Genomic DNA, 21,837 nt, shown 5'->3' with positions numbered 1-21,837 from the left:
TACACTTTACAAATAGAAGGAACGGGAATTATGTCCATCCTCTAAATTGTGGAAACATGGCTGGGTAGAAATTTCTTTAAAACCCGTCTTTCTTTAAACCTCACAAAATGCCAACCAAAATGCAATGACAAGCTCCTGGGATGGCACTTGCACAACAATTGGCTTTAGAGAAAAAACAAAATATCTGTGCATAGAAAATATGACTGAGAGTAGTAAGAGATTACTGCTTATAGTGATTCTTCCAAATTCTATTAATTTTACCTTTTTCTTAAAGCAGCTTGAGGTATTAAAACTCCTCTGAGAAAAGTGCACCTAGCAGAAATCTAGCTGAGGTGCACGAAGGCTTCTGTCTGGTCCAGCTGATACATTTGGAAAGGAAAATCCCAGTTTTGCGCAACTCTGGATGGCAAAAGGCTGTCTGGATTTAATTCCAAGTGGAACTAACTATTTAATTTATACAACGATCATGTTGACAACAATGATGAACACATATGTCTCCTTTAAATGCCTCAAGGGATCATCCTTTTTTCCCCATTTCAGTAACCATGGTAACTTTGGGCAAAAACAGCTTCCACCTCAGAAATTGCTTTCTGTGATAAAGGGTTTATTGCCTAACAGTTAACTTTTTCTCCCTATACACCTGAATGATAAAGGAGAGAGAACCTCTCCTTCGCAAAGGGAAGAGCACTTCTGCTTCTCTCTGAAAACGCTTCAAGATGGATGGCAGTGAAATGAACTACAGAACGTATCTTGCAAGCTGTGCTGCTTTTTTTGCTGACCTTCACACAGGTTTTCATAAACACCCATTTAACGTACACAATAACGTTGTCAAAAAAATCCTCACATCCACAAATCAGTCAAAATGAAAACTCTCTGAGTAAAAAGGGAAGTTTTATTTATCTTCTGGGCTTAGTCAAGATGTGCATCCATATCGTTCCCTTCAAATCAACTTTGCAAATCACATAAATCTAAGAATGTCTCTCTACTTTCCACTGTACTGATACAAAGAGTAGACACAGCTATTGAAAACATCTTTTGGCTAAGACTATTCAAATCATGATTCATACAGGCCAATAGGCAAACTCACCATTAACATACGTATTGCACTGTTACAGTCTGGATTAAAACATGTCGAGGCCAGTGCAGTAAGTTTTGCCTAATTAGTGAAAAGTCCAATAAACTATTTTAAGGCAGTGGATAGCTGAAAAACTAGCAGTTTGCAAAGCCAAAGCACTGGCATGTTCTGTTACCCCAAAAGACAGTTCTGAACCTAGGAGAAACCTGAACTGCTTGGGCAGTAGGGCTTGTTCACTGTTACTTTTGGCAGGGTTATGCATAAACAAGAAACAGATCAAATGGAGAAGCAGGGACAGAAAGAACAACATAGACAAGAAAAAAAAAAAAAAAGAAAAAAAAAAACTTGAACAAATATTGGTATGGTAGAACCAAGAAATGCCCTTAAACTGGGGAAGGAATGGGATAACGAAGTACTTCCTGAAAGGTCCTAGTGGTGTAAGATTTGGTTGCTTCATTATCATGCAAGATTTTGTATTTCTTAGTAAAGGAATTGAATTGCATAAACAATATTTGATCTGTTCCCTTTATATCACTTTCCCAATATGGAAAAACTCTGCAAAGCAATGCTTCTTTACTAGCCACTTGGATCAAAAGAATAGTAGTATGTTATGTTATCAATATGCAAAGTGGGATGATATGACGTAAGACCATCTTTTGATTTTAACAACACACCACTGCCTTTCTCAGGCCAAGGATCTAAGACTCTGCCCATTAATCATCAGTGGTATTCTGTCTTTGTGGACCTCCTGCCTTCAAAGGAGCAAGGAGTATCACAATTCTCCCCACACAAATGTGTTCACCTTCACTGAGGTAATCACCGGCCAGCCTTCATGGTGGGAACCCACAGTGGGATTCGGGGAAGTTGGTACCAGCTTGCTGACACATTTGCAGCAAGTGAGAGGAATGACACAGTTGAATGCCTCTGAAAATCTTCTGCTGTTTTGTCAGAAGCAATCTGAGGTCAGACAAAATCTGTCTGATTCTTCTAGATAGAGTTTTAGGCAAATCAGTGTGAGGGAAAGGTAAGCTGCAGACTAATGTAAAGTGAATAGTAAGCTTTAGGCTTATTTCAATCAAGTATTGTGCTTTAATGGAAGATTAAATTCTTACAAGCCAGGCACTATTTTTAATTGAACCTTCTGCAGTACATGACACAGATACTTAGAAGAAAGTACTGTGACTCAGGGGTGTCTGTCACACCACCAGCTCACCTGCCAGCATTTTGCAAGCATGCCTGGCATTTGGCCACAGCCACAGGCCAGCTCTCACTCACGGCCCTTCACAGCCAGGCTCCATGCTCAGGCCCTGCCAAAAGACCATCTCCCGCATCTCTCACTTGCTTACTGACTGTCAAAAAAAAAATTTTTTTCATAAAAATTCATCTGTGCTGCCTCCTACTCTGCCCTACACACTTGGGAAGGGTTCCTCAGAAGCATCTGCAGTGTAACCTATTACTTCCATTTCAAAGATTTTAATAATCTCATCTTCTACAACACCTACCAAAACTTGACAAGGGCTATCTAATATTAGACTGTAGATGGGCTGACACCACTATGAAGATGAGTGATAATACCTTATTCCTACTTCTTGCTTCCCGTCTGTCTCATCTTTCTCCCTACATTGAGATTGTAAGTGCTCTGGAACAGAAATGGGGTGTTTTGTTGTTTTTTTTGTTTGTCTGTTTGTTTTCTGAATTTATATATTATCCATCAAAATAAGATTAGGCTCTGCAAGCAAGCAAATCCTGGTGCTACAGAAAAATAAAAAATAAACACAATATTGTGTAAGTAAAACACAAACACACAAAAAATAAACACAATTAAAGTGCATTTCGTTAGTAGGTTGAAATGACTTGCCAAAGAAAGTTCAATGATGACGTGCTTCTCTTTTGTTAATAGAAATCATCCCGATATAAACATTGCTATTTTATTTTCATATTAACCAGTACCAACAAACAACAACTCACACACACACACACACACACAAAAATAATATGTAAGTAAAGGTAAATTAATCTCTGTCCAAACATAACAAATACTTCTCACTGGCAGAGTTCTGTAAGACTACACACAGAAAAATAATAAATTAAAGAAAGCCCAGAGACCACATCCATTCATCCTAAACCCTGTGCCACCTGAAAACAACCTATTTGTTAAGGCTGGAAGCAAATTCTTCATTTAAACTGTTTTTCATGGGAAATGTGAGATTCAGCAAAACATCATCTTTCACAGAAAGAACATTTCAAGTTTTCTTAAAAAAAAATCTGGTTTAGTTTCCTTTTTGTTTGACATAAAACAGAGGGTGGAGAGAAGGAGGGAAGCAGATTGGGGAGCAAACCCATGGAAATCTTAGTCATGGAATAATTTGTTATTCCTGCATGGGAAGCCTTTTTTTTTTTTTTTTCTTTCTTTTCTTTTCTTTTCTTTTCTTTTCTTTTCTTTTCTTTTCTTTTCTTTTCTTTTCTTTTCTTTTCTTTTCTTTTCTTTTCTTTTCTTTTCTTTTCTTTTCTTTTCTTTTCCTTTTCTTTTCCTTTTCTTTTCTACTTCTTGGCCCATTGTCAGAAAGAACAGACTTAAGGAGTATGTTCTGGAAAATGATGGGTCCTGGGGAAGCTGCAAGTACAGTCATCCCGGGTAGCGGCACTCTTTGTGTTTAAGGTCCAGCGAAAGCAATCTGCCACTCTCCTTTGGACAATAGCTCAGAACACAATGACTCAAAGACAGCACAGAGCAAACAAAAAGTGATGTTCAAACTATGTCAGTTTACAGAGCTAGAGTGTTGTTCAGCCCAAAAGAAAACTACTATCAAGAAACAACTGTGGGAATAACAGACTACCTTTCCTGGGGATCAGCTCCCTCTGCTAGCAAAGGCAAACCCAAAGCACATGTGTATGTCACAACCCATACAAGCACCACAGCTAATTTATTTGCAATATAGTCGCAACCCTTTTACTTTACTTCAGGGAGACATAATTGGAAATGAGACCAACAAAGGATCTGACCCCTTACTACTTCACGTTGACACTGCTGTTTTTCTGTGTGGTCAACGGTGTGTCTAACATTGAAATAAAATGCTGCTTTCTGTTATTTCACCCACCTCCTCCTACAAAGCTGAAAGTTAGCAATCAAATAATATTTATTCCAAATTCCAGGCTAGTACAGCTTGCTTTGAAAGTGCTTTTTTGGGAAACACACAACCTGGATATAAACTCTAGAAATCACTTCTCTTTCTTTGTTTAGACTATTCAGTTGTACCCATATCCACACTAACTGAGCTGGCTAGTTAACTTTTAAATATCTCGTTGATAGCAAAATCCTCCTGGTTTAATTCAATAAATTATATGCCTGCACAAGACTGTTGATCTATTCCTCAGAAATTTTGAAATTTGAAATGAAGTATTCCCATCAATTTTGTAATGAGAAGTAGAATCTTTGAAAATTCTACTAACAGACGTGAAAAAAATGTCTGCTCTTTGGTGCCCAGTCCATTTCATAAAACTGCAAAATGAAATTTAACCTCAAAGTCTATGCTTTGAAGCTCCTGACTTCCCATCCTGCAGCTTCTTGGATACGTATCTACCCTGGGAAATAGCTCTCAAGCTGATGCCAAGCCAGTAACACAGAGCTTCTGCGCTGGGGCTCCTAACCCTTCAGCCAAGAGCCTGCCTGCTGGGAAGCCAGCCCCAGGTTGCCTGTACGATGCCATACCCAGGCATCTTGGAAACCAAATACCTTGGCAAGGGCCTGCCTTCCAGTTCTGCTGAGCCAGGATTTCCAGTAACAAACTGCCCTGCCAGAAAATTCCCAGCCCATTCAAGCTCAAAGTGAAACTGAGTTTTATCACACTGGGATTGTTCATAACATGGTATTTAAATAGAAACCAGAAAAAAACTAAGTGACTGAAAATAAAGTTTGGCTTCCCTGAACCCAATTCCTCCCCATGGGTCCACAATTTATGGATTTATAAACTTACAGAAAAAATATGTGAAAGGAAATGCTGAGAAAATTAACAGTTTTTTCCTTTTCATATCAGAACATGTGCCCACCAAACTGAACATATATATAAAAAATAAATAAATAAAAAGCAAACAAGCCAAAAATTCCAGTACTTCATCAGAAGTTTTCCCATTCTGACAGATAAATGACATTGCTATACTGCCCTTGCCCACTTACTATGCCTCACACCCATCTCTCACCTATTGAAATGTAAATTATGCTATAGAGGTAAACTCTGGGAAACTCTGATGGGAAACTCCGATGAAACCATATGAGCTTTAGGTCATAATTATAGGGTGATTCCTAGAAGAAATCAAAGAGGTGAAAAACGGAACTGAATTCCAGAAACTGAAGGCTAGACATATTTTTGCTAATGAGAATGGCGTGGAAAAAAGGAACTTTCTCTATTTTGACTATATGAACTAATCCAATTTGGCCTGCTACCTTGGAGAAGCATGTGTTAAAACATTTTTGAGCCTCTTAGCTATATCTCACATACTCCAATAGCTTCATTTGCTGGACTGCAACATTTCAGTTTTACTTATACAGCCCGGAGCCTGTTCTGGTACATGGTGTTGATGGAGAAGCAAACTGTTTCTTTGTTTGGGTATACTGCAAAACTGGTCCCCAAGACCTGTTCATTAGAAACCCAAGATCAGATGAGAAAGAAACATTCAGGTCAAGCTTACAGTGTTTTCACGGAGCCCCATCTGTGCATGCACGTAGACCCTTTACTTGGGAATGGTTAAAACCAAGTCAGGGTAAGTGTCCACATAGTTCAACAAGGGGAAATTAGCCCCCTGTTTTCACAACCACATCCTTCATGATTCCTCAGCATAAATTTTATTTGTATTGAGATACAACCTGTCTCGAGCACAAAAATGCAGGAATCCTGAGAAGAGAGCTTCTATTGTAAATATTTTCCATAGCAGGTTCTTACACCAAATATAACATGTTCAAGCTTATTCCCCCTCCCACTGAAGCCAGAGTAGGCATCACTACTACCTTCTATCAAATTATGATAGATTTGTACATTTCTTCCCATTTACCAAGCCAGAGGAAAGGAAGGAAGCCTTATGTGGAGGGAATCCTACAGGGCCTTTTCAAATGGGAATAAACAAGCCACAAAAGTAATACCACTTTTCTATGAAAAAAATGGAACTGTACAATTTCCCAAAGTGAATGTCCAAAACCAGCAACAGAAATACCGAAGCACATCATATGCTCAGTACTCCCAGATTATACGTTAGAGTTTCTCTTCTACAAAAAAAAGATTTGCAACAAACTCATTGTCTCTGCTTCGTATCCAATGAATATGGAAAAGCCGCACACAGAGATGCTTGCATAAGAAACTACCTTGATTAAAGCAAACTGCTGTCCTCAGCAACTGCGTGTGTGTATTCCCAGATGTAATGTGCCAGGCTTGCCATTTCTAACAGGGAAAAAGGGCTACTCAGATAAATAATACAGCAACAACAAACTATATAGCCACCTTCTCCATTGCTTCCACCATTTTCCGTCGTAAGTATGCACCTACACAATATTTTAAGAGGGTGTTATTATGGAAAATGGAAGGAAGTAACATGACAGAAGGAAAAGGGAGTAATTCATCATTATCAGCATATGCTTTGTTCAGGTATGCCGATCAGGTATGTCCAGCCTTGTCTTGACTATACTGGAAGTAAGCCAGGATACATGAGTCAGAAGCAAATTATGGTTCATCCAGCCACAATACCAGCCTGGACAACAAAGGGATCAGGAATCCAGAATATGCCACAGCAAGCACCCGCTACACAGTTGAAACACAGCCACAGAGACCAGCCTGCTCCAGAAACCCTAGCAGAATGGACATTGCCACCCCTGGGTAGCACCGTGACCCCAGTACCGGTGCATTTTGCCTAACTGAGAGCTTGGAATGTATTATTGCTGCACATTGAGGGCTGCCTGTGCTCAAATCAACTTCAACCTTATTAAAAATTTGCATGCACTATGTAGTCTATGTTGTCAGGCCTTTGTGCATATGCAGGGACCAACTGCAGTAAAGCCAAACAAGAAGCAATGTGCTTTTCCAATTCTCCTGATGCTTTGCACAAGGAAAAAAATATCCTCCCACAGAAAATAAGTGTTTCAGCAATAAAGGTAAGGCCTACCTTGCCCACACCAGGGGTGTCTTTCACTTTGCTGACTGCCCTTAATAAACATGGTGGTGCAGGGGGTGGGGAGGTCTGAAGGATACTGCTGAAGCTGGTAGAGAAGAGCGGAGATTCAGAAGCAGATGATGCAGAAGGCCTGTGCTTCTTCTTTTTAGAAGACAGGTTCAATTTCTGAGCAGCTCTGTGGAAAAAAATGACAAGAGTAAGCTAAAACAATCCCAAACTCATCAAGACAAGCAGTCAAGAATAAATAAAGATAATTATCAGGTTACGATTTATATAGGATCTCAGTTTTGACCTCACCAATCACAACAGATCTACAATTCCGGTACTTTACTCATTAAGTAGGGTCAGAATCAGGTCTCTGTCACTGTCTCATCTGTTGAAACAATTCAACCCCCAAAAAAACTCCAGAACCTCCAACTAAATCAATGAGCTATGTGCCAATTTCTGTTACAAAAATAAGTTCAGTCACCAAATGGTTGACACAGAATTACCTGTCACTCATAAGCCTCTGATTAGAAAATGAATACTTGTGCAATGTTTGGATGTAAGCAGCCACTGTTACGTCAATCAGTGTTAAACGCTCAGGTTAATTTGCTGAGGTATAAGAAGCCTTGCACTAGCTGTTCTAAATTTCTATCAACTCTTAAAACACAAGACAGTCTAAAAGTTTAAGAAGTGATGACCAATGAAAATATTGCTGCTTGCAATGAGACAATCATACCATCTATAGCTGCATTAACCACTACGCAGGGAAAACAACAGAGATGGTTTTTAGGATGCAGTATTCTTAACTAAGAATGCTGAAGTTTGTATAGACTTTCATTAAAAAGCTAAGCTTTTCTGGAACAGAAACATTTCAATACCTTGCTTTGCAAAATGTTTTGAGAGGCAATTCAACACTCAGCCTTTGTTGCAGCCGACACACGTGCATTGTACACTGCCCAGTGATAAAGCTGATATTCATCATGTTGTCCTAGAGTTTTCCTTTTGTAAAATGGACACTTCAAGCAGTGCAGGTCAACTGAAGCACCATCCCAAAGGATGAAGCTCAACAATTCATGAAACTACATTCCTGCTTTGGCAAAGAACTGTGGCTATGTTGACAGTAGATCTCCTTACCCTGCTGAAGCGTGACAGTCAAGACCAGTCAAACATTCTAGTTTTAAGAAACTTTAGCTCTACTACACTGGTATTAGTATACATTACCCAAATCTAAACTTCCAAAAGTGTTTTAATTAATTATCCCAAAGAGTTAAGGAAAAAAAAACTGAGTGTGTATATATAAATATATACACACATTTCAGTATGCAAGTACCTTGTGTTTGTATCAGATGTCTCAAACACATGAACAAATTACTGCTGGGCATGAAGTTGCCATATGTCAGCTGATCACGTGTGCACTGTGTGCAACCCTAGTGTATTCTTTTAGCCTATGGCAAATGCAAAGCAGTTCTCAATAAATTAGTTTTTAATAAAAGAGAAGCACTAGGAGATTTTAATTGACCTGACACAATTACAACTCGGAAATTTCTGCGCTACCTCTTTGCCCTTGACCTACCCCTTCCTTCTGGCTTAGAGACTGCAGTGCGTTACCTGGCCCTCTCTTTTAAGATTATCTGCTTTTTCTCAGAAAACATAATCAGAATGAGTTGGTCAAAACCAAAGCAAAAAGCACCATTTTTTTCCTCTTCCTAGCAACATGTCAATGACTGGATAGGGTTTGTTGATTTCAGCTTCCACGTTGTCCATTACTAATGTTTTTATAAAGTTGTCCATGCTGAATCGAGATTTCCCATGTGTCTTAGCTTCATAGAACATTATTCTAAGTCAAATCTTTTAGTACATGCAACAGCTGAACATACAAACGTTGAATGCACGCAATGAAAAATTTACTACGGTCTTTACATGGTCAAGCTCAATAGTCCAGGCTTAAATAAAGGCAGTGGCTCCCCCCTCTCTGGTCACACATCTGGTCTCACTGACTCACCTTGGGGGAATTTGCATTGCCTAAAAAGCATTTTCTAAGTTGACTAAGCCATTCTCTCTCCGTTGTCACTAACAACATTATGCTGTTCTTTTTACGAAGCTGATGGTGTAATACAAACCACTTCTTGAACAGACCAAGCTGGTGGCTGGCATTTTTCTTAAAGAAAAAGCACTGTTGGAGGCAACTGGCCTTTTCAAAGCCTTGGAACTATATTCTAGTTTGACAGTTATAACCTTTGAGATTGCATTCAAATGGAAGAACCTGCATTATTATTTTATATTTTTGGCCTGCAACTGGTAAAATGTATGAAAAAGCAATGAACTACATCTCACAACTTCATGGGGTTTTCTGTTTTTCCCCAAGGAGAGAAAATCAATGGATGGAGGGCTAGAAAATCATTTACGAGCCCTATCAGACTTTACTGAATTTTGAAAGGGATCAAAAAGGCAATAAGCCTCAGGTAATTCCCAGAGCATTTAACTGGGAAAGGAAGGATATTTCAACCAGATGTAGACTGCAAAATGGCACAAACCTGTACAGTGTGGCTTTCTCGTGAGCACATTTGCATGAGTAAAATCACTCAGCTTGGGTGGCTAGCATTGCTCTGAGCACAGCTGGTCATGCAAATTGCAGCTGAGTTTGGCCATGTGATCTATCATAGGATAGAAATTATCACATTTTACTTTTCCAGGCAAGTCAGAGGCCTGGCCCTCCCACACAGACTCCCTGGACCACCAAGACCTCTCTGGCAAAGCACCAGGTGGGACCTTGGGAGACCCAATACTGCTGCAGCTCACTGCCTGCCCAGCCCAGCCCAGCCCAGTCCAGCAGCTCTTTGGTTCTGCTCTTTGTACAGGAGCCAGCTAATTTGCTTTCATTTAATAGCTAGTATAATAGGGCTGATTCCCACTTGAGACTATGTGTACCACTGCAGTACCGGTAACGCTAATGATGGGAGCCTGGTTTTATGCATTGACAGTAAGCTGGTGATGCTCCAGGTTACGTTACATCCCGTTTCAGCCAAGTGATACCAGCTACAGATACCTGCTGGTATCTGGGTGCACAGTGGGCTCCATCATGACGCAGACCACTTCACCACCCTGTGGGGTACAGCTGTGGCAGGGATAGTGCCCACAGAAGCACACAAGAAACTGGATCCAAATGAAACGTCTTAAGTGGGTAACTTAACCTGTATTTGGCCACTGTGTGGCCACACTCATTCACCACAAAGGTGTCTTTAATGTGATTTAACTGAATTATCTTCCAAAAGAAGACCGATTTAAAGCTGTTTAGCTAATACACTTTGGATTCACACCTTCAGTTAATTTGGATTATTTTTCCTGAAAGTCCCTATGTAAACAAGCAGCTGGAGACTTTTTGAAAGCTTAAGAGATTTGTGGCAGAGAAAATAATCACAAGATCAAGATTTGAGATTGCAGAAAGGGTGTTAGAAAGCTGATTAAAGTTGATTATAAATAAAACTAATGAATTGCTGGCAGGAATGGGGAAGTACCTCAAAAGCCCAGCTGGTCCATAGAAGAGGCTGAGTTTACTTCTTGAAATGACATTCCTTGCTTTTTGTCTAGAGAAATACGAGTTTAACAGAGGATATCTTTGGGCAGTCAGAAGGCTTTGTACCTCCTGCCTATGCAGAAATGGGTACATTTTTTTCCCTTAAAACTCCATAGGCAGGTTGGGATTGTCAGACACATTCACTGCACAGGAAACTCCCGTATGGTGGAAGCCAATTCCTGATTGATACAAATTTTCTGAAAGCTGAAGGCCCTCTATGGGATTTATTGAAGAAATGGAAGTAAGCCAACTGAGAGGTAATTCTGAGAAGTTGGTGGCAAAGTGTATTCTTTGGAAATTTGTCTAGAGAGATGAATGAACAGAAATAGAGTAAATAATCCAATTTTAATACAGAAGAAAGATGCTGCTATGGGTAACCCAAACATCTCTGCTAAGCTATTTGTATTACTCGTAAGCAATACATGAATGAACAATGAAGCTGATAAAACACTTCAGACAAAATAAAAGCCATTATGGAAAACTGTAAATAGCTTCTTTAGAGAGATAACTGAGTAACAGTTGCAGTACAACGTTTACAAGGAAATGGTGGAAGGAACAGTTCGAACATTCATGAGATCTAAATTAACTTTGTCTGTTTACAAAAAGCAGTTTCAGAAACTGAGGATGACATCCATACATGCACTTTTTGCTATGTAATATTCAGGGGAGAAAAGGAAAACAAACACTTTGGTTTTCACTTTGTTTGAAAATAAAGCCTCCCTGCAATACAAAATGCTCATGTCTTCCGCTTGAACCGTGCAGAAGCTCATTTGGCATAAATACATGTAAGATTATGAACTTCAGGGGGGATTGGCTGTTGCAGCTCATGGCATATTTGCTTCCTCTCTTTTAAGTAAGAAAACAGGCACTGCTAATAAAATTCAAGGGGAACCTATTTAGGTTCATAAAAGGTACATTTTTTTCAACTACATAGCATCCCAGCCAAGAGGTCAGCATGGCCAACAGGTTCATGAAATTCAGAAAGAGAGCCTCTGTGGATAATTAAAATATAAATCACATTTGTGTCAGCAAAGATCATCATTGATGAGCAGCACTGACTCTCATGCTTCAGTACCTGACACACCCCTTCAGCACTGATGTGAAATTTCCTTTGGGGCATATATCTGTATAATTATTCATTAGTGGAGTTTTATATTACACTATACTGTATCTAGTACTTATCGCCCTTGGAAACAGAATTCCAGATCATAGGGTCCAGTGAGCTGGTATATCAGTTTCTGTGCGGAAAAAAAAAAAATGAAAATAAGCTCACTTTCATGTTGAATTTTCCACACAGTAAATGCCTCTCAAGCTGGGGAGGGCTAAATAGTCAGGTACTAGCTAATTCTAATTTGCAATTTTCATTAAAACTAAAAATCTATTTCTCTTCTTTATTTAGAAGCATATATTTCATTTTGTAAAAAAAATAATCATAATAATAAAATTCCAGGGAGCAAGGTATGAACTTCATATGTGCAAAGGACATATTACCTAAAGATGGGCTTGTTTTATAAGCCCAAAGGAAATCAATGGTCCTCTCTAATAATCAAAATGCTACCTTTACCTATCCAAAACTGCCTTGCCTGCTTTAGTGCTGGGTTGGAAAACAGAAGTTTAGTTTGGAAATCAGTCTTCTGAAAAAAGTCCCTAAGCATATTTGTGCAGCTATATCACTAGCGGTAACACACATCTACATTTGTGACTAACAGTGTTGGTTACCCAGTGTGAAACACTCATATATGGCAATTCCTGTGGGCTCAGATTGTGCACCTACAAGTGAAAATTAACATTCCTCAGACTCACCCCCAACACTTAAGGCCTGCTGCTGATTTTTTTTTTTTTAAACCAGGACATAATTCTTTCTTTAGAAAAAGTAGAAATCCTTGACTGTCACCTACTAAGCAAAATATAATCTGCATAGTATCCTAGCTAAATGATGGAATGTCAAACAAGAATATACTGGAAACCTGGCATTATTTTTTATTATTTCCAACTGTCATGTTCGCAAATATGGGTTCATGGTATGTTTTCCATTTTGGGTAAACATGCTTATGTAAAATGAGTCATCATATCATATAGGTCCTCACCTATCTGTATGGTAAGAACCACTGGGATACAGAAAAATTACATTCATTTTTAATTGTTTTTTTTTGTTTGTTTGTTTGTTTGTTTTTGTTTTGTTTTGTTGTTGTTGTTTTTTTCCTTATGAAAAAGGCCTGTCTTGATTTTTGGCTACACTGGGCCACTCTACAGCTGCTTCTTCTCCAAGATTTTTAGATACTGAATTTTATCAGTTACATTCTGCCTATACAAGCTGGACACTGGGCACTAAATCAGATGTACACATTTTCTAACGATAGGGACACAACCTACCTGAAAGTGATTCTCTCAATCATCTGCAGAGGACATAAAGGCTCACTGAGATGACAATACAGCTAAGAAAACCTAGGTACTAAAAAGGGTACACCAAAAGGGAAGGTACTTTACATGCCAGTGTTCTGTCTGTGTAACTCTTTCCCCTCCCCTGCTCCTTTCTTCAATTTATTTTGGCTTGGTTGCTACTGCTTTAACCTCCTGAACTGCCTCACCCTAAAGGGTGCTCTAAATCATACTTACTTGACATGGCTAATATGCACGAATTAATATGGCAAGCACTTACTCAACCCTAAAATCTGAGATGTGTGGTACTAAACGTGGTTTTATGCAAAATCTCATCTTTCCAATTGGAGGGCAATAATCTGGCCAGGACACATAGCTTCCTTTCTACCAGGCATTTCTTCACATCTTTTAAAGGAAAGAGGAGAGGAGCTTTACTGAGTGTTTTACCAACACGTGAACCATGTTCTGGTACAAGGGGCCAGGCTGCCTCTTCACTGTCTGCTGCAAATGGAAGACACCACCTGAGAAGCTTGCTCCCTGAGCAAAGCAAGAATTATCTCCAAAGGCCTTTTCTCATACCTCTACATGGAACAATTTTTCTTATCCAGACTGAAAGTAAAAACACAGGGCTATAAATCTTGCACTCAGCTTCCCAGCCCACACTCCCTGCTCTCCAACAGGACTTGTGAGCTAAGAATGAGAATCAGGGCAACTCACTCAGCTTTAATTCTCTGGGTGGCCAAATGCAGGGCTGTGGCATTGCAACTTAGTAAGAGATGTAAAGAATGAAATAAGAATCCTCAGAGGAACATTTTCTGCATTTGTACTTCCAGGAAGATCCTTAGTATTTGTGTTTAATTATTTTACAATGCCTTTAAAATCTGGAGATAATTTGCGCTTTCTGCTTATGCTGTAGAAGGTATAATAAACATCTCTCTAATGCCCAGTAAACACTTGCCCCTTATTGTTCTCTTTATTTGTATGCATGCCTTCAATTTCATAGCAACAATAAAGCCATCCCAGGCTGCAATCTTTTACTTCTTGGGTGGTTAATTCAGATGTTTTGGCCACAATGCCTTAGTGACTGCTCTCCCCTGGAACTGTATTATAAATGTCCAGAAATTCATTATTTTTAAATTATTATTTAATTCTAGCACGCAGTCAAAATAGGGCTTCGATCTTTATTCAGGACATGCCTTATAAAACCTGAGGCTTGTTGTACACAGGTAATCTCAGTGAAATTAACTGCTCAGACCGCCTCTCATATCAAGTTCAAATTCGTGTAAATCAAAGCTGCTCTTAAGTTGCTCCAAGATGAAGAAGATCAATATGCTTGAAGATCAATAGCTTAATGGGAAGCTCAAAGTCATACACAAATGCATATTGAAGGACAGAGGACTTATATTCTACACTGCTGTTATTTGGGTGAAACTCAGTTTTAGACAAGGCTACGACGAGGTATGAAACAAACTGCTTCTCATGCCATTGCTGTTTGATCCACATGATTCCCTTCACCAGATAATATTGTACCCCAGCACAGAGCTTTTCACATAACCTGATAAGCCTGGACTCGGTAACAAGACTTCCTTCTGTCTTTGGCAACAAAATCATTAACTAGCTCTCATGCATGGGTATAATATTGGCCAAAAAAAAGTAATAAATGAAATCTGAAATTTATACAAGAGATATAAATTGTCCATAAATAGTACCCATCAAGAAAACTACACGTTGACTCTATAGCTTGATGCATTTAGCCAGACAAAACCATTTCTGCTTTCTTCCCTTTCTTTTCATTTATTTTTCTCCTCTTCTTTCTCTTCTGTTCTTTTTATTATTTCCAAATTTCAGGCATTACTGATCCTTTTTTACAAACTGTAAAAATGACCAGAGCCACCTTTCCTGCTGTGTTATTAACTTCAGACACAACAGCAACCTGCATTTTTAGGGCAAGGAGTGATTTTGGTGACCAGCAGAAGGACCACATTCTAAGAAAATCTTCAGCACTGAAATACAGAAGACAAATCACAAGTCACTAATTTATTTATTTTTTTTAAGACTGGGTAGAGGTTGCTTTTATAATTAATCTAACTTATTTTTGTCTCTAAAAATGCTTTTATAAGAAATGGTAGTCAGAGAGATGACGGTACTCACAGCATCATCCTGTTCCTGGAAAGCTCTGAGGATGAGTTGGATACGTGTCACTGCATGCTTAATGCATGAAGCAAGCTGAACCATTACACTTAGATAAAATAAAATCAGATGTTTAGCACTAGTTTAATACAGGAAGAAAAACAGCTACATGTACTATAACTCGAATTCAAATGTAAGCACTTACCAATTACTGCTATGGTTACTTGGCAATGCATCCTCAAGTCACAAAGGAAAACTGCACAGGCACGAGCCTGACAGCCACAGACCAGAGCAGCTTTAATTTCCACCGCGCCCTGCTGAGGGTGAAGGCACTAGTACCTTTCAAGGAAAGGCCCAAAACAAGCTCTGTCCAGCTCAGGCTTTGGGTGTTAAGAGGTATTGCCTGCATATACTTAAGATTTAGATTGTAAAACGCCAGCGTTGCCACCAAGTAGTAGGAAAGGAGACGTGCGCTGTTTTATATTTGCACTGTTATTGCGTAAAACAAGAAACACACACAGATCTGTCAGTCTTCAACTGTTAGCTGGAAAATATTAGGGGCGCAGATGTACAGTTACACTGCCTTCTCCTGAAGTACCAGCGGGGATGGCTGACAAGCAGATTTTCCCAGTGCCTGAATTCACCTACCCAACCTCCAGCCCTGGGACAGGACTGACAGTCAGGCCGCCCGTAGCTGACTCTCCTCACGATCAAGTAGTCACAGTGACGACAACTCAAAAACATGGCCAACAGAAGCTCTGAAATGAGAGGCCATTTAATAACAGTCCTTAAAATCGCATAAAGCAATTCTTTTAATTGTAAGTTTTATGAGGCTTATAAGATTGAGGTTATTTTATTACCTTCAGTGCTAAAGCCTGACCACACACTGTGTGGAAAACTATTTTGCTTCATCTCTGGCCCATCCAGCAAAAGCCTCTCATAACACCGGGAGGAAAAGCAGCCAGCACACAGATTCACAGCCCATTGTGTCATTGTTTAACTTTCTGGTTGGCAGAACAATTAAAGAGATGCATAAAAAGGCCAAAAGGTGGGTAAGCTTTATAGTTTTCTTTGCCTCATCACTATTTCAGAGGCCAATACATTTAAACTAACATCAGCATACAAATGGGAAAAAACTCTGACAACGCAGATGCACTGAAATTCAATGCACTTAAACCCAGCTCTGACAGGCAATCTCCTCTTATAGTCAAAAACACCTCCTGTGGGAGTACCCAAAAGCCTTGCCTGATACCTAGGTCACCACCGTGAGACAGGGATAATTCTCTGAGACAGTTTTGTGTTGTTTTGTTTTGCTTTCCCCAGTGGTGGCCTAAAACAGGCACCACTGTAGAAGACCATTTAAACACATACACATATTTCAATTACAGTGATATTTTTTCCACCTCTAACATGCAGCCAAGGCTCGCATTTGTCCTCAGCATTCTCTCGATCCTTCCAAATTCACTTTTCTTCTATTGAGCACAGAGAAACATACTGGAAAGACACACACAGCACAGGAATAATAAGGCACACGAAATCAAGGCGATAAGAGCTTAAAGCACAGCATGGCTTTTAAAACGCATGATTTATTCCTAACATTATGTTTAAAAGAAGCTCTGGTTTATTAAATAAGCCAACTACACCTTCCTGAAATAAATTAGCTCTTCAACTACTGGAGGCTGTCACCACCACTATCCATAAAACGTCAAGGTCCCAGACTGAGGTCATCTTCTTAATGGCCTACATACTTGCTGAAGTCAGTCCAGCTCCAACAGCTTATAAAAAGAAAAGACAAAGAAAGGAACATTATGATCCCGCCTTTACAGAGATATGCCAAAACACAAAGAAATTCATGGGCTATGGCAAATAGTAATTTAATTTAGGTCTCTTCAGCAGAATCGTGCCAATGGTTACTTTGTGGGTGCCTAAGAGCATCCCCCCAGTACACACAAGAGCACAAAAATGACAGATCCAGGGTCTTCAAAGCGGTGCAGGACAGGAGGAGAGAGGTAACAGGCATATGCTGAAACATGAGAGGTTCAGATGAGTTACAAGGACAAGCTTTTACACCTTGTAGACAGACAAGCAAGATTGACAAGTCTGTCCTATGCAGGGTTTCAGGACCCAAAAGTCCTGGGCAACCTGTCAGACCTCAGAGCTGAGCCTGCTTTGAGCAGGGGGCTCAACAAGAAACATCCTGAGGTTCCTTCCAGCCTCTGTGATCCAAATATATGTTACTGCAGTTCTGAGAGCAGAATAATAAAAATTACACTTTTTTTTTTTGTCTTTCAAAATATCTTTTCTCTGAAAATTTTCTACAAAATCACTTAGCATCAATCTCAGCAATTTATTCAACCCAAAATGAAAGGTTTCAGTTTTAGAATTTAATGTAAATATAATTGAAGCAAATTTCAAGCTACAATTCCAAATGGGAAAAAAATAACTACTACTACTTTTTGCAAGTGTGTAACCAAAACACGTTTTAAAAAGTCTTGATGTTTTGATTCTAGATTAATTTCCGGGAGGAAATTATATCAGCAGAAGCTGATGGAGCAATTTAATTTGACTGAAATCTACATTTGTTGCTGGGTAAAAAGTTAGACAAAATTTTTCACCCCAACCACCTTCAGTGCTTTGTTATAAGACCTTCTCTCTCTAACTTTTGAAGATTTAGGAAGCAATTCTGCAAGGCACTGAATGTCCTCATCCTGCAAGTCATACATGCCCAGCCTTTTGCAAGAATGTTCAGCATTCTGCTAGCTCAGACCCCACCTCCTTTGGGAGGTGACCTTAATATTTAACCTAGTTAAATCATGCTGCAGAATGAATTACTGAGAAAAATTATGAAACTGGAAAACACTATTACTGTTGGTATTTATTGTTACTACTTACAAAAACCCTTTGTACTTATTTTTCTATTTCCAGTCAAGTGAAATGAAAAACAACATGGAATTAAAAACATTACACAAAGAAGTAAACCATGCCCAAGAGGAAATGAGTTGTAGAGAGGTGTGGTACAGGCACCAACAAGCAGAATTTGTAAGAGATATAAAGACTTCAATCTACAGCTTTTTGCTTATTACCTATCCAAATTTCAGTGAAAGCCCATTTATTTTCGGTTCTGAGGGCACCCTTTACACAGTTGGTCAAACTGCTAAGCCAAACAAGAATTTGACATGTTTTTTTACTTACCAAGAATATTTTTAGGATAAAAATACCTCTAAAAATGAACAAAAAAGTTATTTACAATGGTCCAAAATTTTAGGCCAAAAGAGTTCCTCTAAATGCATCCTGTCGTATATAAAGAAGATAGAGAAATACATTTGTTGTTTGATTTAACTTGGAAATTAACCTCAATTGATTAGTTAATACCCATATGCACCCCTCTGTTCCATCTGAATACCGTGTCACTAGCTCATGTTAAGCATTTATAAATTACAGCTGAAACTGACTGGAGGGGAATGAGTCAGACGAATTATTAAGGGTCTTCTCTGTACTTCTGGATCGTTACAGGTACTGCAGTATCTGAGTCCCGTAGGATCATGGCAAGTATGACAAATGCAAGCAGTAGTATTAGTCAGAATACTCTTTTGCCTCTTCAGATGAATAGAAAACTAAGCTATTTATTCTTTTCTTGATACAGACCTTGCTGTTGAGATTTAATTTTGTCATCTGCAAGCTGGAACACTGCCATTTGCTCTAATGAGAGCTAGGTGTGAACGTTTCATGCAGTGCAGCCAGAATGGAATACTCATTTCCCAACCAGGAATCCCATCACAAGGTAGGTGATGTTGCAACTTTTCCTGAGAAACCCACCACCAAAGAGGTTATGATTCAAATATTGTAAATGGTTTTATACAGAGACTACCCTCCCTCCCCCCCCCCAAAAAAAAAAAAATCAATTTTGCACAATTTATGCTAACGTTAACATTTAAAACTGAAGCATTTTCTTTCTTCCTATTTATAAGAGACAAATGGATGCAATCACCTTCCAGAACAGCCCATCTCCTAAGCTGGTTGCATCAGCTTATGGATAGGGCTTTCTCTGCTTTCATTATGATTCCTCTCAAGAATTCTGGTTCAGCTTTTTAGGACATTTTTTCAGAATAGGGCCTTTATGGAAAAAGGCCTAGAGTATATATGCCTGGTGTAGCTACGGTCAGTTTGACCCTGGGCAAGGACCCCAAAACCCATAAGCAGTATTAGAATTGTCTGATATCCTGATATATGGCATTTCCCATTTCATATGGGCAAATTAAACATCTGCAAAGAAATTTTTCCCATCTTTTTGAATAAATTGGTTGTGTATATTGATGCCTTACAGTCTGTGTTGTTGGTTATCCAAAAAAATGAATCCTGCCTTCAGAAAAATTTGAATATAATTTGCTTTCCAGACCAGAGGATAACAGAGGAATGATTTCTTTCCTTTGCTTTACTACAGTTATCTACAGCAAGGCACAAGCAGTCAAAATGCTCCTTCACCCTGTGTTTGCCCTTGTTTTCCATTCTGAAAATCTGATCACCGCTGATACACCCGGCCTGTTGGTCATTTTAAATAACTATAAACCCCTTTACACAATGGCTAGCCAGGAGATAAAACTCAGAATTCAGTTTCCAATGTCATAAGACTCTGCTTTCAATTGAAATGCTTTTATCTGATTTAAACAAGAGAGGACTGCAACCTTATTGAATGGGTAGCGTAGTTAAAATGAAGGAACCCGACGGTGATCTGGCACGTCTGGGGCCGCCTCCTTGTATTAAACTCTCCATCTCCTCCAGAGTAAAACATTCTCCTGTTGAAGCTTCAGATCAAAATGAAAACTTCATTACATCTGTAAGGTATCGATCCATTTGGGACTTACTTAAGCTGCCTAGCTTTATCAGTTTAGGCCTCCTGGGCTCAAAACAAAACTTCAGAACTCAGAGGAGCTTCAGGCTGGCTCCCCCTCCATCCTCCCACCCTGATTCTTCCATGTCCTCATACCCAGCAAACTGAGATTGCAATCAACCCTTTCTAAAAGGCTGTTTGCAGATAGTAGCATATCATAGCACATTCCTTTCTCAAGACCAAAAAAAAAACCACCACTCTGCGCCCTCTCACCAAGCCACAGACTTTAAAAAATAAATTTAAGTTATGCCATTGTAATTTCAGCAGTACAGTGATAGCAGATAGCACTCTCAGTGTGAAGGTATTTATTCTGGCACATTTTATTCTCATACAGAAAGGGGAATAAGGGAATATAATGTAAAGTACCACCTAATGATAAAATTGCAATTATGTAATATTGGCAAGAAGAAATAAGCCCCACAACTAAAATGTCTTTATTTTCTATGCCTGAATACACACACACACAGATGCAGTACCACCAGCTAACTTTCCCCCAAACATATCACCATCCACACCAGTCCCACTGGCAGAAACCAAAGAAGAGAAGTGCTGCAGAGCACAGCACATGGGATGGGCCCTGCTACGTGGGCAAACCTCACTACACTGCTCCACAACAGAGCAGGGACACCACAATACTGTGCCAGACAAAGCTACCAGCCCACAGACCTCTTTTTTCCAGTCATCAGTGTCACTGGCTTAATTTTTCTGTCATTTTATTAGATGCTCTTGTAGCTATTTTACATACAGTTTGTTATCCATTTTTGCTTTGTCTGGTTACTGTTCCATCAATTCATTTAATCAAATAATATTTGAAACACAGCAGGGGCATGAAATGCACACAGCTCACCACTAACACATACTGCTGGCCGTTCGGGAGTGATGTTACAGTCCTCGCTCTATTATCAGCTCCTGCCCACTCACTGCACTCAGTCAGGCTTTCATTTGCCATCCTATTCCCCAGGCTAGAGCACACTGATATTCCCCTTTGGATTTATTTTCTGTTCTAGGTACCTGCCTCTGAAAATGAAGATACAAAAAGAAAAAACATGGAGTATGTGATACACAATTAGACAGCATCTTTAAACCAAGAGGAACAGCATATCCACAGGGCCTTTTTGCAGTTACATTTCACATCTCTAACACCGCATGGAGACACACTGATCACATTAAATGCAAATCAATAAAGTTAGGGGCAGTTTCAGTGAATCTTGGGAGAGAGGATTGTGCTCTGAAGCTCACTGAGGCCAATCTCAGATTCACTTGTTTCTAAATGTATGGTAAGTTTACCATGCAAGTTCAGTTTTACAAGGACCTAAGTACCTCCTGTGAAGTGTGCTGTGGTGCGTGCTCAGCTCCCGCTGAGACTAATGGGACCTTAAAGGGTGGACAAATTTCAAGAACAGGCATTTTCTGAGTTATTAAGGGGATTCCTGTCTGTGGACCAGATCCCACATATTGATGCACGCCCTGTATTGCTGCTGAAGGAAGCAGAAAATACTCAGTAACCTGAAGGAGCAGACTACAGCAAGCCCCAAGGCTGGAAGAGAAGACAACCAGGCCACGAAGGGAGCTGGTCAGTACGCCAACCAGTGCTGTTACAAGGCTCTCAGAAAAGTTGTCTGGTTTGGCAGCCAGTCAGCGAGCACCAGG

The 21,837-nt window shown here is 39.5% G+C and overlaps 1 protein-coding gene across 1 annotated transcript in view; it reads right to left on the bottom strand.

The window, feature by feature from the left end:
• KIF26B (kinesin family member 26B) overlaps nt 1–21,837 on the bottom strand; it is a gene marked incomplete at both ends in the record, with an annotated part of 290,212 nt that overhangs the window by 96,214 nt on the left and 172,161 nt on the right. The window contains one exon of the mRNA XM_084283885.1: nt 7,223–7,406. Coding sequence (XP_084140011.1) covers nt 7,223–7,406 — 184 coding nt within the window. The remainder of the gene's footprint in view (nt 1–7,222; nt 7,407–21,837) is intronic.

Source organism: Netta rufina (assembly GCF_964035555.1).
Source record: "Netta rufina genome assembly, chromosome: 3".
NCBI classification, from domain to species: domain Eukaryota; kingdom Metazoa; phylum Chordata; class Aves; order Anseriformes; family Anatidae; genus Netta; species Netta rufina.
This window is presented reverse-complemented; position numbering and strand designations above follow the sequence as displayed.